This window comes from Stegostoma tigrinum, chromosome 12, assembly GCF_030684315.1.
Source record: "Stegostoma tigrinum isolate sSteTig4 chromosome 12, sSteTig4.hap1, whole genome shotgun sequence".
NCBI classification, from domain to species: Eukaryota; Metazoa; Chordata; class Chondrichthyes; order Orectolobiformes; family Stegostomatidae; genus Stegostoma; species Stegostoma tigrinum.
The window spans coordinates 44,439,205-44,452,802 of NC_081365.1; the positions used below are offsets into that span (position 1 = coordinate 44,439,205).

A 13,598-nucleotide genomic window follows, 5' to 3' on the forward strand; every position below is an offset into this window, starting at 1 on the left:
TTCTGATGAATGGCCACATGACAAAACAAGTTGTCAAACCAGGTTCCAGTCTGGATCTGACTTCTCCAGTAATAACATCAACTAGAAGCATAAACATGCTCTTCTTGGTTTAAAGACAAAGAGACAGAACTTACCCTGTGAGGTGGAAGCAGTTTTTGTTGTATTCCAAGTGGGAGTCACAGAAACAGACACTGGATATCATCCTGCCTCTTTCCGCTCTCGCTGATCTGGCTCAGAATTCAGTCGTTGATTCCCAATGAGTCTGCCGAGAATATGAATTAGGTGATTGAAAAGGCAATTAACAGCCTTTTCAACCATAAATTCCTTCTTTGCCAACAATGCAAAGCTCCCATGCTGTGTCTGCAATTTGCTACAGTCACCAAGGCAAGTGCACAGCAGGAAGACAGTTTCTTCAGTGAAACTGACAAGCAGAGACTGCTTTAATTAGTTACTTACAACAGTATCAACTATGGCATCCAGAGATTTCTGTTCAAAGCACTGGAGTGCATTTGGTACTTGACAAATGATTGCTAACTTGTTGGAAGCACTTCACTCACCTTCAACTATATTTCATGGCTAGTTTCTAAACGTGGAATGGAAACAGCTCATGCAGTTCTACTTCTGCTGAGGGGCAAGAGCCTGAAGTAATATGGTACCAGTAGTTCAAAACAGCAACAACCGCAGTACCTTTTTACTTGTCAAATGGATGTCCAGAAACAAATAGAACTCCGAGATCCAGTTGAAAAAAAAACAGAACATCCCAACACAATCTATAAAGGTTAGCTTTCTTGACACATCCAAACAGCAGTGCCTCAGACTCCCATGACATCTACAGCTGCCTGAAATAAGGCCCCCTTTATAGTGCAGCAGGTGTCGTGCATTATTACTAGCAAAGGTACTGCCTTTGTCAGGTTCCCCATTCCAATGGGTGTCTGCACTTTGCCAAGTGTGCAAGGAGAAAAATAGCAATGCTATGCCAATGTCCATTAGTATGCAGAAGTGGAGGGTCATTGAGAGATATGGGAGCGAAACTGGAACATGCCGAGTCGGAGTACTTGCTGACAGATGAGGATGTGAAGTGGCTGCAGAAAGAATAACGAGGTAGCTTCAAGGTGCATTGATCTGAAGAGCACTGTACAGGTCTATGTCTGGTAGTCCAGACTATAGAGTTTGCCATACCGGTCATGTTCTTGTGCTCCCTTGAATCTAGATGCACTTGTCTTGGTTCCACTTCTGCATGGTTGGAGAAGCAATCCTCTTCCTCTCATCTTTGGAGAACAAACACTCCAAAATACCACCTCAGACCCATCAGCAGAAATGCTAGCTTAGAGAGAGACTGGAGTAGGGCCTTCCCAGCCTCCTCTCCATTCTTGTGGCTTCTGCAGCCTCAAAATTCGAAAGTGCAGGTGAATCCTTATAACTCATGCCATGGTTCCTTTCATTAGAAATTCTTCCTTTGACAGAATGATACAATCTTCCTGCTTTCACTAACTGGTGGTGAGGTGGGATGCTAATGACATTACGTTGGAAGACTTGAATGACTTGGTAAAGCCATTAAGAAATTAGGCCACTAAACCAGAAAAATTGGTCTAACTGTTCTACAGAGGCCAGGTCCATTGCACTCTGCTCATTTATAAGTGAGGTAACTTCAAAGTCCAGCTTCAATTTTAGTGTGTTGAAGACAAAGACTTCTATTCAGCACCAGACCTGAGCAGATGAAAATCAACACAGCGAGAGGCAAATTTTACTATTCATTTCAGGCTACAAATATCAGTATCGAAGGGAGTTGTGAATGCATCAGTTAAGAAAATCTGTTTGAATTACATTTTAAACAACATTTCCATCTTAGATTTTTGAGGAAATAAAACAAACCTACTGCAGAAACACAGAACAATGACAGTGCAGAAGGCAGCCGTTCTGCTCGGGCTGCCTAAACGAGCATTTCACTGAAAGGCAAGAGAATGCCATCGCTCTAATGTTCACGCTTGCCCTTTATAAATTACAGTCCATCTCACTATTAAATGCAACACTGAGCTTGTCTCTATCACACTTTCAAACAGCACATTTTAAGACTATATCTAGATGTTGTGTGAAAAAGCTTTAACATAATTTTACTTCTTTCATTAACTGCTTTAAACCATATCTTGTTCACAATCTTATATACTGAAAATGAGGTCATGAATGAGGTAGGTCAGTATCAGGTGCAATAAGACTTCCTTTCCAACAAGATGAATGGGCATAAAATATAAACCGCTACAGTTTTTTGTACTGCAAGAACCAAACTATTATCTTATTGGACATACATATAAACTTGGAAAGTTTACACAAGGAGACTACTGCTTAATGCCTTCCATCAAGATGGTATACAATGTGTATCAATGCAGTTGAAAGATTTTTATGGAATGCAAAGAACAACAGAAGCCAAAAAAGTAAGTCAGTTTAAACTTAGTTAACTTGAGCAGCACTTTCAACTTTGGATTAATTTGTTAGGAATTAACAAACATGTATGGCATTTATGCAAGCAGAAATAGCATATCCTCAAGCCATCTCAGCTTAAGTATTTACTGAATTTGTAATATGTTCCTTTGAAATAGCTTTAGAATTGTCAACATCTAATTGTCTTTTTGAAACAGTAACACATCAAGTACAATTAACTAAATCCAAACTCAAAAAACCTTGATGCTTAGAACATTAGCATTTATGGACTATAAAGGCTAGACATAAAATTTGTGTTCCTTTGATATTTAAGACTCAATTTAATTTATTCCTTATCAATTATTTTTGTAACATGATTGCAAGATGTATTAACAAATCAAAAATGATAATTTCTGACATATCAGCTCTCAACAGGATGGAACAGCATCTAACAATACCAAACGTGCAAAGTAGCTTTTTTAAATTATGATGATATTCAAAGATCTTAAATACTCCTTCAAAAAGATTTGTTACTAACCAAGGCATTTAGTCACGTGTATCAAGCCATACCAATCTGAATAAGGGATGAGTTAAAACTGAACCTTCTCATGTGTGTTTTATGGGCATTCAAAAGGTAGGTGTTCTACACCCTACGGATGCTGAAAGACAAAAGGCATCTGACCTATTTTTCAGGCGTCCTTAATGGCTACTTGAGATACTCATTTACACATTGTTGCAGAGTTGAGTAGAGTACTTGAGGATTGAGAGGCAGGAAATTAGAATGTGGTGTTTGTAAAATACTGGGGGTGTTGGGGGAGGGGAATGGCATGGTCCCTTTAAAAGGGAACGTGCTTTTTCTGTACTTATAGATTTAAAATGTCTGTGAGCAGAAGCCTGAAAAGTTTGCAAGTATACAGACAGCACCCAAACTGAAACATTTGTATTGAAAAGGCCATAAAATTAATAGCCCAAGCAGCAGTTTTTTTAAGCCAAGACTTTTGAATTTAGCCAGTCAATTTGAACCAGGTACACGGATACCAAAAACTTGATGGTTTATACAACATGGGACAAAACAGGGTTTTTAAAATAAACCCCGATATGTCATTGAGGGACAAAACCCTGGAGAGCTAACAGGCATCCACCAAAGGTAACGGCCTTCACCTCTCAGCTTCCTCTACATCTTAGGAGGAAGCACCAACCAACAACAGCACAACTGACTGAAGAATTGACGGAGAAGGCACAGAACATTCTGGAAGACATGTAATCTGACTGTAATTGCAAGAGACTAAATATTTTTCTCCCCCACCACCCTCCCAATTTTAGTTTTGTAAGTGGGACATGTATTTCTTGGAACAGCATACCATTAGAATCTGGCTTTGTTCAGGAATAGTTAGTAGTTACAAAGGATTTATTTGGTTTGTTAATAGTTTAGTTAATTTGTTTACTTAGAGTTAACTAAATTGTTAATTGGTGATTTTAAAAGCAAGTATCATAGGTTTATTTTATTTAACTACTAGAAGCTGCTTAAAAAGCAGATTACACCATTTTTCATGCTCCTTTTGCAGATTTTAAGACAAGGTGCTCCTCTTTAGGTGTTTTGGATTTAGTTCTCAGGGCAACAATCTCCGCTTCGTAACAATATATAAAAACCCAACAAGTTTTATACACTCTGCTGAAACAGATTTGAGATTGCAGAATTGAGTGTTCATGGTCATGACAGATAAATAATATTCAAGATCATTAAAATGCCATGCTTGGAAACAGGTGAAATGGATTCCAAATTCATGCCTTTCTGGTACATGCCCCCTCAGTTGTGAAAGGAAAACATTAGGAGAATAAATCTTGAAATTTCATTTTATAATTGGCTTGAGCAAATTAATCAAAATCTATTCAATCACAACTTTGTTTACCTAATCTGCAGGTAAAGACCTAAATATCAAAATGCATGTGTTGTGTACAACTCTGACTGCAGATTTGAAACAGGATCCAAAATATACTGACATAAATCCAAATTGACATCAAATGAGACACAAGATTTGTTTTGTCCAAAGCAAAGATGCTGAAGACAATCTGTAAGATACTGCACTTGACATTGTATTAACCTCGGGTACACTGTTGGTACAGTGTTAAAAGCTTTTCTTCTGAAAATATTCTATCCATACGTATAGGTTGGGGAGCAATAGAAGCTAAAAGGCATTTTTATAGAAGCAAAAAGATGGAATTTAAAAAACCCATCAAAAATATTCTTAACCTCTAGCTTGGTAATAACTGAAAATTCAATTTGTTAGCAAGATGATATCTGTGGAGTAGCACAGTAAAGATTAAGTAAAAATCCAAATAATGTTATTTGACCTTCTGGACGACTGAAGCAAGGATTTGGGCAGCATCATGGAACTGTTCAGAGTCCTGCCCATAACACTTCATAATCTCTTCCAGTCCTGCCAGCTCCAGTGAATACAGGGCAGGTGAACGGTCCTTCGCCAAACGTTTGTGCCGGTATAGCTGCGGGAATATTTTACATCCAAGGTTACATTTTTTAAAAAAAATTGAGTGAAGTCACAATAACGGTGTTGTAGCCAAATAGCATTGAGGACCCTCACAGTATGCTGGCAACTCACACAAGCTTTTCTTGAACAGGAGTTCAATACCAATATATAAAGAAAATTCACATTTCAACATCACCATGAAGAGAGATTTCTCACTCTGAAATACTGGTGAGCCATACACACTCTGAACCCTCCCAAAATTAAATCTGCAACACTCATACCTTAGGTCGATAACCAGCAAGCTGCCAAGTTCCCAATGTTATTGATTGAAAAGGGTTTTGTGTTTACTGTTCAGAGTCTGGCCACAGTTCCCTGCTTTTCTACTATTTTGGAAAGGAACATATTTCTGGGGGACTAACTCCAATACAGTATAACTGGAGTTCCATGACCATGTCATATAGATAATATTGCCAAGATCACCCCTGAAATTACAAACTTTATACATTAATAGACTGAAATCAATTCCTTCCCTTCCTGACCATCTTTCTAGGTGATATTATTAATTGTTTAGCCAGAATGTTCCCCTCTAAGAGAGCGTAATAGTCTTAAAAAGAAAACACTTAATACGTGTTCAGCTAACAAATATTACATCTACCTCTCTGAAGTTACCTCTAAGATCCTTGACCATGTTTCACTCAGTCCAAATGCCCACAAGATCATTACACTGCTAAAAGTGCCTTACTGATGGCCCAAACGAAAAGAAACACTTCAACTCTGGCAATGATGCACAACAACTTCTCTGCTGCCCTAAAACACAATTAACCACACTACCCTCATCCCGTCTCCAGCTCTATGAAATTACTAAATTGTTTTCTTACCGATCTTCTTACTAGTGATCTCCAACTATGTTTTTTTTCTTCTAATCTGATGTTAACTGCACTTCCACTGGGGTCAATAATTAGTCTCTGCTCAATCATCTGCAATTAAACATATATTGGTCTCCCTCTAATCAAGTCTACAAATCCTCTTTCTCTAGTTCTTCCCCTCATGACTTCAGATAATAACTCTCATCAGGTGTGGTTCTCTGTCAAATTTGTTGCTATTAGCCTTCTATCGAAAAGTCCCTCCATTCTTGCAAACTACTACCCTAACCTCCACCTTCCCTTTCTATTAAAAAAGGGTTTCAACACACAGTAACCTTGATAACTATGCCAGCCTTTCCTGGGCCTCCATCCTAGGGAAGACAGGTTGTGGTGTTGATATCACTGCACTAACAAATTTGAGGCCAATAGGTCAAATCTCATGGAATTTAAATTCCATCAGTTGCCACAATGAATCAGAAAAAAGCTGAAATTCCACCATTGAGGGAAAGCATAGAAACAGGCCCTTTGGTCCCACTCGTCCAGGCTGACTAGACATCCCAATTTAACCTAGCCCCATTTGCCAGCATTTGGCCTAAATCTCTCTAAACGTGAATGCCTTTTGAATATTATAATTGTACCAGCCTCCACAACTTTCTCTGGCAGCTCATTCCATAAATGCACCACCCTGTGTAAAAAAAGTTGCTCCTCCGCACTTTTGTAAATCTTGGCTCTCTCACCTAAAGCCCAAGCCCTCCAGTTTTGGACTTCCCAATGTAGGGAAAGATCTTGGCTGTTCACCCAATCCATGCCCCTCGCGGGGTTATAAAACCTCTATAAAAAAGGTCACCCCTCTGTCAAGGGTGGGGGGGGGGGGGGGGTGGGGGGGGAAGCCTCAGCCTATTCAGCCTCTCCCTGTAGCTCAAACCCTGGCAACATCCTCAAATCTTTTTTAAACCCTCTGAATTTTAAACAATATCCTTCCTATAGGAGGACAACCAGAATTGTGAGCAGTATTCTAACAGTGGCCCCACCACGTCCTGTCGCGCCACAACAACAATGCACTGACCAATAAAGGCAAATGCACCAAATGCCTTCTTCACTACTTGCGACTTCACTTTCAAGCAAGTATGCACCTGCACCCTTGGGTCTCTGTTCAGCAATACTCCCCAGGACCCTACCAGCCCCAATTCACCTTACCAAAATGTAATACCTCAAATTTATCTAAATTAAAACTATTTGCCACTCCTTGGCCTATCTGATAAAGGTCCCCTTGTACGCTGAGAGTGCCTACTTCACTATCCACTGCACCACTTATTTTGATGTTATCCACAAGTTTACTAACCATGCCTCCTATATTCAGACCCACATCATTTATCTAAGTTACAAAAAGCAGCAGACCCAGCACTGATCCTGTGGCACACCACTGGTCACAGTCCTCCAGTCCTAAAATCAATCCTGTACCAACATACTGTCTCCTTCCTTCACACCTATTTTGTACCCAAATTGGCTAGCTGCCCAGATTCCACGTGATCAAATCTAATCAGCCAGTCTACCATGCACAGTCTTGTCAAATTGATTCACTAAAATGAGCTTAATAGATGAAATGACATAATTGATAAGCAATTAATTTACTTTATCCTAAAATTCAAGATCTTTCATTCCCTCATTTTACACTAAAATTCAAGCTCTTTACAGTCAGGGTCTCTGATCAAGTCATTAGCAGAATGCAGGCATTTCTCAAATGAAAATTTGACTTTTAATACGCAAAAAGCATATTTTCAGAGAACAGTTTCAGGATCAACTGGAAAAACTGCATCTGAGGCACTTAGATGCTCTAATATCCAATTTACTGGTAAATTAAGAATTTCCTGGAAAATATCTTGCAGCATCAAAAGAAAAATCAAAAGACCACTTTGGGCTAGTCAAAAATCAAAGAACAATAGTGGGGCTGTGATGACTAAATACCATAACTATAAGTGTAAGGTGAAAGTTGTTGAGCACAGAAGCCAGAGTTGGATCTTATGAAAGGGGATACAAAAGAATATCGTCAGTCACTTGCTATCATATTTCATGTGGCTCAGAACCAAATTTGTTTAATAGCGCTCCTCTGGATAGCTTTGGGTTATTTTACAATGTTGACGTGATGTAAACTAAAGTTGCTACAGCGGACAACCAAAAGTGAGCACACTGGATGATGTCAGATTTTTGAATGAATTAAGGTTTATAGAAGGACATTGAGATTAATTAGACTAACAGGTCATAGATTAAAAAAAGTAGGTGATTGACTAGGTATGGAGTTTGAAACTTGAATGTGCATCAATACCAGCTGGTATCAGTGAAGAGTGTACATACATATATGGCAGAGGCTGAAAACCAATCTCGTCTTCCTTGTGTTCAGTTGGAGCACATTTTAACTTATTCCACAACTTTGTATCAGTCAACCTATCTAGAAGCAGAGGATTGTCAGCAGTGGTAGGGTTGAGCACTGCTGTCTTGTCATTAGGAGTCAGATGCAAAAAAGAATAGAAAAACAAAAACCCAAGGATGGATTATCACAGTGGCGATCATGCAGGGACAGGGAGGGACGTCACTGCTGGAGATATACTAGCTGTAAATACAAAGTTGTTAGAACAAAACTGAAAATACCACGTAAAAGCTTAACACTGCAGGAAACAAGGCTAACTTCACAACCAGATGGTTATGCTCAAAGAGCTTCCTGTTATTACAATCAGGAAAATTACTGCAAATTAGAAAGTATTGTGCCCAGTCTTTAGCACTAAACAGAGCATTCAGAGTCACTCTTGTTGGTCACCTGTATATGGGCTTAATTTAATAAATGCAATTTTTAAAAAAAACTGTTGTTGCTAGTGGCAAACTGCATTAAAGTGGCACTTTTGCTTCAATGAACTTATCTCTAACTTACCAATGCAGAAATATCATGAAGAACTTGCAATTCTGAAAGGAACAGAAGGTCAACCTAATGAACAAAACGAGGCTGTGTGAAATCCTTTAAGTGAATATTACATATTATGCTATAGGGAACTGTTTAAAAACGCCCCATACCCACAATAAAACATGGATCTACATTAATTGCATATTAGAGTTCTATCAGCTTAGGTTATATCCACTGGTGTTTCAATGCCTTTCGAGGCAATTTAATATTTAGATCATTCTGGATACAAGCTTCAATAATTCTTTTCAGATATCTTTGAAAGCAAATTTTGAATTATTGATACACAATGATAAGTCAAAATATTTGTTGCACCAACTCCTTAAAATGCAAATGGACTGGATTGGAATATATTAAAAACCTTTTCCTCCAAAGCACCATCTAGTGAGAATTCTTTGGTTATATAATGCATCATAATTAACATATTAAAAAGTAAATGGTGGCACTCCAGATCAATGGTTAGCACTGCTGCCTTACAGTGCCAGGGACCTAGGTTCAATTCCACCCTCTGAAGACTATGTGGAGTTTGCACGTTCTTCTGTGTGGGTTTTTCTGGATGCTCCGGTTTCCTCCCACAGTCCAAAGATGTCCAGGTTAGGTAGATTGGTCATGGGAAAGGTAGGGTTACAGGGATAGTGTAGAGTGTGGGATGCTTTTCGGTGGGTCAGTGTGGACTCAATGTGGTGAATGGCCTGCTTCCACATGGTAGGGATTCTATGGTATGGAGTAGAGAGAGACACACAATCTAAATAAAATCAGTACAACAATTAGGGGAGGGGATGGCCTACTGGTATTAAGTTGCTAGACAGTTAGTCCAGAAACGCCATTAACGTTCTGGGGACCCAGGTTTGAATCCCACCTCAGATGGTGAAATTTGAATCCAATGAAAAAAAAACATGGAATTCAGAGCCTACCACAAAACAAACAAGTTGTCAGTTTCAGACCCAGAGCAATGTGGCTGACTCTAAGTTGCCCTGAAATAGCAAGTGATACAATGGAATGGCTTGCTAGGCTACAAAAGAAAGAAATTAAACCAGATGGATCACCACCTGGCTTTGAGCTAGGTGCTAAGAAAAAAGACAATGGCAGAAGTAGCTCCACCGAATCTGCAAAGTCTTCCTCGCTAACATCTGGGCCTACTGCCAAAAATCTAGAGGAGCTATCCCACAGACTAAATCAAGCAACGGCCTAATTTAGTGACTCATGGTATCATACCTCACAGACAACATCCCAGACACCAGCATCATCATCATCCATGGACAGACCCAGAGGGGAGGCAAAGTGTTTTACACGGTCAGGAGGGAATTGCCCTCGGAGTTGTCAACATTGACTCCAGACCTACAAAGTCTCCTGGCTTCAGGAGAAACATGGACAAGGAAACCTATCAATTACCACATATTGCCTCCCTCAGCTGCATATCAAGCAACACTGGGAGGAAGCACTCAGGATGGCAAATACACAGTGTAGTCTGGGTGGGGGATTGTCGTCTTTAGGCGAGTTAGAAGGAATGCAAAAGTCTTTAAAATTCCCTTGAAAGAATTCAGTTGAATGACAGGTGCCGAATTATTTGCCGATAAGCTTTTTCAACAGCTTTGATTCATAAATTTAGGCATACGTGACAACTCAGGTCTTTAACGTGTACCAAAACTATTAGTAGTGTGTGTTGTCTAACCTCTTCAGGTTAGTATGTTGTGTATAAAGTGGCATAGTGAAGTCCATGACAAGCCTCTATTAAGCGTTTTCCACATGATTAATTTTTGATTGGCTGCATTGACATTTGAGCCTCCAAGTCAAGCTATGAAAAAATCCACAAACCATTTTTTTTGGAAATGGTAGGCTCAGTCAAGCAATCTCCATATTTATGGCATACTTCATATTTCCAAGTCCAAAGAGCTTAGGAGGAAGCTGAAACACCAAACTTTAGGGACCAAATCTGCAGCTAAAATAGCATATCTGACAATTGCTGTAGGTGTGACAAGGAGGCGAAAAGGAAAAATAAATAAAGCTTTTCCGATTTATCCAGCTAGAACTGTCCTATAGTTTGGTTATCCTTTTGTAGGTTTGACACAAGGCAAAGTACCCGCAATGAAATCCCCTACTTCCTCTTACCTCATTATTTTTATTCAGACTGTTATGAGGAAGCAAGCCCAGAACAGAGTCCTCCTGAAACAAGCGGTTACGCATCTGTCGTAATGTCACAGGAAGATCTTCAAAAATGGTATTTGCCTTTCCCACCATGTACAGTCTCTAAAAAATTCCACAAAATAACCTGGTTATTATTTCGTTTCTCAGAAATTAAATGTTGAGATCCTAAAATTCATTTACTGATTTGTCAACTTTGCTCTTATCCAAACACTAATCATCTCCCAGCCACATGTCTTTCTTGCACTGGCCAGAAGTCATCCTGGATTCCTAATCCTGATCAGTCAAAATCTCCTTCAAGTATGCAGTGAACACTGAGAAGTCAGTGTGACTGACAGAATTTGAAAAACTGAATTCAATGAATTTATACAGATCCAAATAATAGAGAACAGTCAATGCCCTTAGAACCATAACCCAGCACTTATCCTTAGCACAGCAGAAAAAAAATTGCAAAAGTAAAATAGAATGCAGCTGGAACAGATGCCATGCCATATTGGAAATTCTTTCTTAGCATATTCATTGCACCAAGTAGAACATGCAAATACTTCCAAGCGAATCCTGGGCCTTCTGCAAATTCTAATGACTTTTCATATTGTCAACTCACCTCCTCACTAGGAGTTAACTGCAGAATGACTGGTGTTTCTTCAGCGAACAATGAGTGGATAGAATTTGAGATACTATCCAAGGTGAAAGGGACTGGCTACAAATGAAAAGAAAGAGTAGCCGTCATTCAATTCTGATTAAGCTCCAATATATTAGCGTAAAGGTCACAACAAATAAAAGTTCAGAAACAATTTGAATACAAGGATTTGTCATCTGTCCCCATCACAGTACAAAACGTTGCTGCAAATTAATCGGGTGCTTACAACAGCTAAAATAGAGAGAAACCATGGCTTTTATATGAATTACTGACCAAGAGAATTATTCAATTTACACTGATCCGACAAACATTCCTGGTATCAGCTAAACATTGAGCAATTTCTTGTTGCAGCATGCAAAAGCCTAAATTTGAATGAAAGTGGAAGGAAAACTGGAGTTAAAAGCTAAACCAATCGTAACTATCACAAATGACCCCTTTACGTTCAGAGGACATTTCAAAAGGGCCATTCACAGGTTATACAACAATAAGAATTCGAAACAAGTGTTGCTGTGGGTTATCAAAGCAAATTGGTTACATAAATCTTCTGAGGTAGCATACTAAAGCTACATTTCCCCTTCAGTTCTTAGAAAAATGGAGCACATGTTCAACTTGGTTGCTTTCACCATGTTCTTGTGTCACTTTGGGACACAATGAAAAATGCAACAGTGGCCCTCTATAGAGAGGGAGTTAAGAAGTGACAGTTGATTATTTGAGTTAATGTAGTTCTAATACTAGTTATGACTTGCATTCTTGCTGTCATTGACAGGAGTCCTAATGTTAAATAGCAATGCTGTAAAATAAACAAAACTGCAAGCACAAACCATCAATTGCTCTTTAGCTGACCCAAGCCAGAAAAGGAGCATTAGACTGCTGTGCTGCCACCATTCTAAAAATTTTCAATGAGGTTCTAGTGATTCAACTTACGTTTACATTATTTCCATGAAATAAATTATATAGTCTAAATTTACAACAACATATGCAGGAGTCAATAATTTAGATGAAATGTAATATTCCTGCCAATTAATATATTAGAGGATTACGTCCAATGTGGCAGATCAGCTCAACAATCTTCAGCTGCTTCATGAATGACCTTCCTTCGATCATAAGGTCACAAGCAGGGATTTTTGCTGATGATTGAGCAATGTTCAGCACCACTTGCAGCTCCTCAGATTTGAAGCAGTCCATGCTCAAATGCAAGATCCGGACAATATCCAGACTTGCGATGGCAACTAGCAACTAACGTTCACCCCCACACTAATATCAGGGAATGATCATCTAACCACTACTCCTTGATATACAATTGCTTCACTAGAGTCTTCAGTAATTCACATTCTGGGGTTACAATTGACCAAAAACTCAAATGTGCTCGTCACGTTACCACAATAACAAGAACAGCAGGCCAGTGACTGGGAATACTGCTGAAAGTAACTCACCTTCTGATTTTCCAAAGCCTGTCTACAATCTACAAAGCACAAGTCAGGAGTGTGATGCAATATGCCCCACTTGCCTGGATGGATGTAGCTCCAACAACACAAAGCTTGACGCCACCCAGAATAATGCATTCTGCTTGACTGGCACCATACCCACAAAACAAACATCCACCCCTTCCACCACTGACAAATCGGGAGAAGCAGAGTGTACTGGCCACAAGTTGCACTGGAAATATTCACTGAAGATCCTTAGACAAACCTTCCAAACCCAGAATCATTTTTATCTAGAAGGACAAGGCAGTTCCCTCCCCTTTGTGATGTAGGTATACCCACATGAACTGCAACAGTTCAAAGCAGCAGCTCACCACCACCTTAAGGACAACGAGAGACGGGTTCTAATTAACAAGAATGCTGACATGCTAGTGACACCCAGAAGCCACAAGCGAATTTAAAAAACTCCAACAGCTAGCAGTTATATAGTACTTCTGATATTCTCCAAACATGCTCTTGAAATAGGTGCATGGAAGCAGAGCTAAGCCGTAGGCAGAAAGTTCAAGTGACCAAAAAGGTTGGATTAAGATTGTGCTTTCAAAAGTTAAGAGGTTAGAAACAAAAAAAAAAGACTTAAATGGCAGTAACTAGGGATAAAACTAGGGTAACTAGGAATGGCAT

The 13,598-nt window shown here is 39.3% G+C and overlaps 1 protein-coding gene across 1 annotated transcript in view; it reads right to left on the reverse strand.

The window, feature by feature from the left end:
* atp6ap2 (ATPase H+ transporting accessory protein 2) overlaps nucleotides 1-13,598 on the reverse strand; it is a 43,388-nt gene that overhangs the window by 6,987 nt on the left and 22,803 nt on the right. Inside the window, exons 4-7 of the mRNA XM_048540778.1 lie at nucleotides 11,461-11,556; nucleotides 10,824-10,961; nucleotides 8,688-8,741; nucleotides 4,768-4,917 (exon numbers count right to left, since the gene is read on the reverse strand). Of these exons, the coding sequence (XP_048396735.1) occupies nucleotides 4,768-4,917; nucleotides 8,688-8,741; nucleotides 10,824-10,961; nucleotides 11,461-11,556 (438 nt within the window). The remainder of the gene's footprint in view (nucleotides 1-4,767; nucleotides 4,918-8,687; nucleotides 8,742-10,823; nucleotides 10,962-11,460; nucleotides 11,557-13,598) is intronic.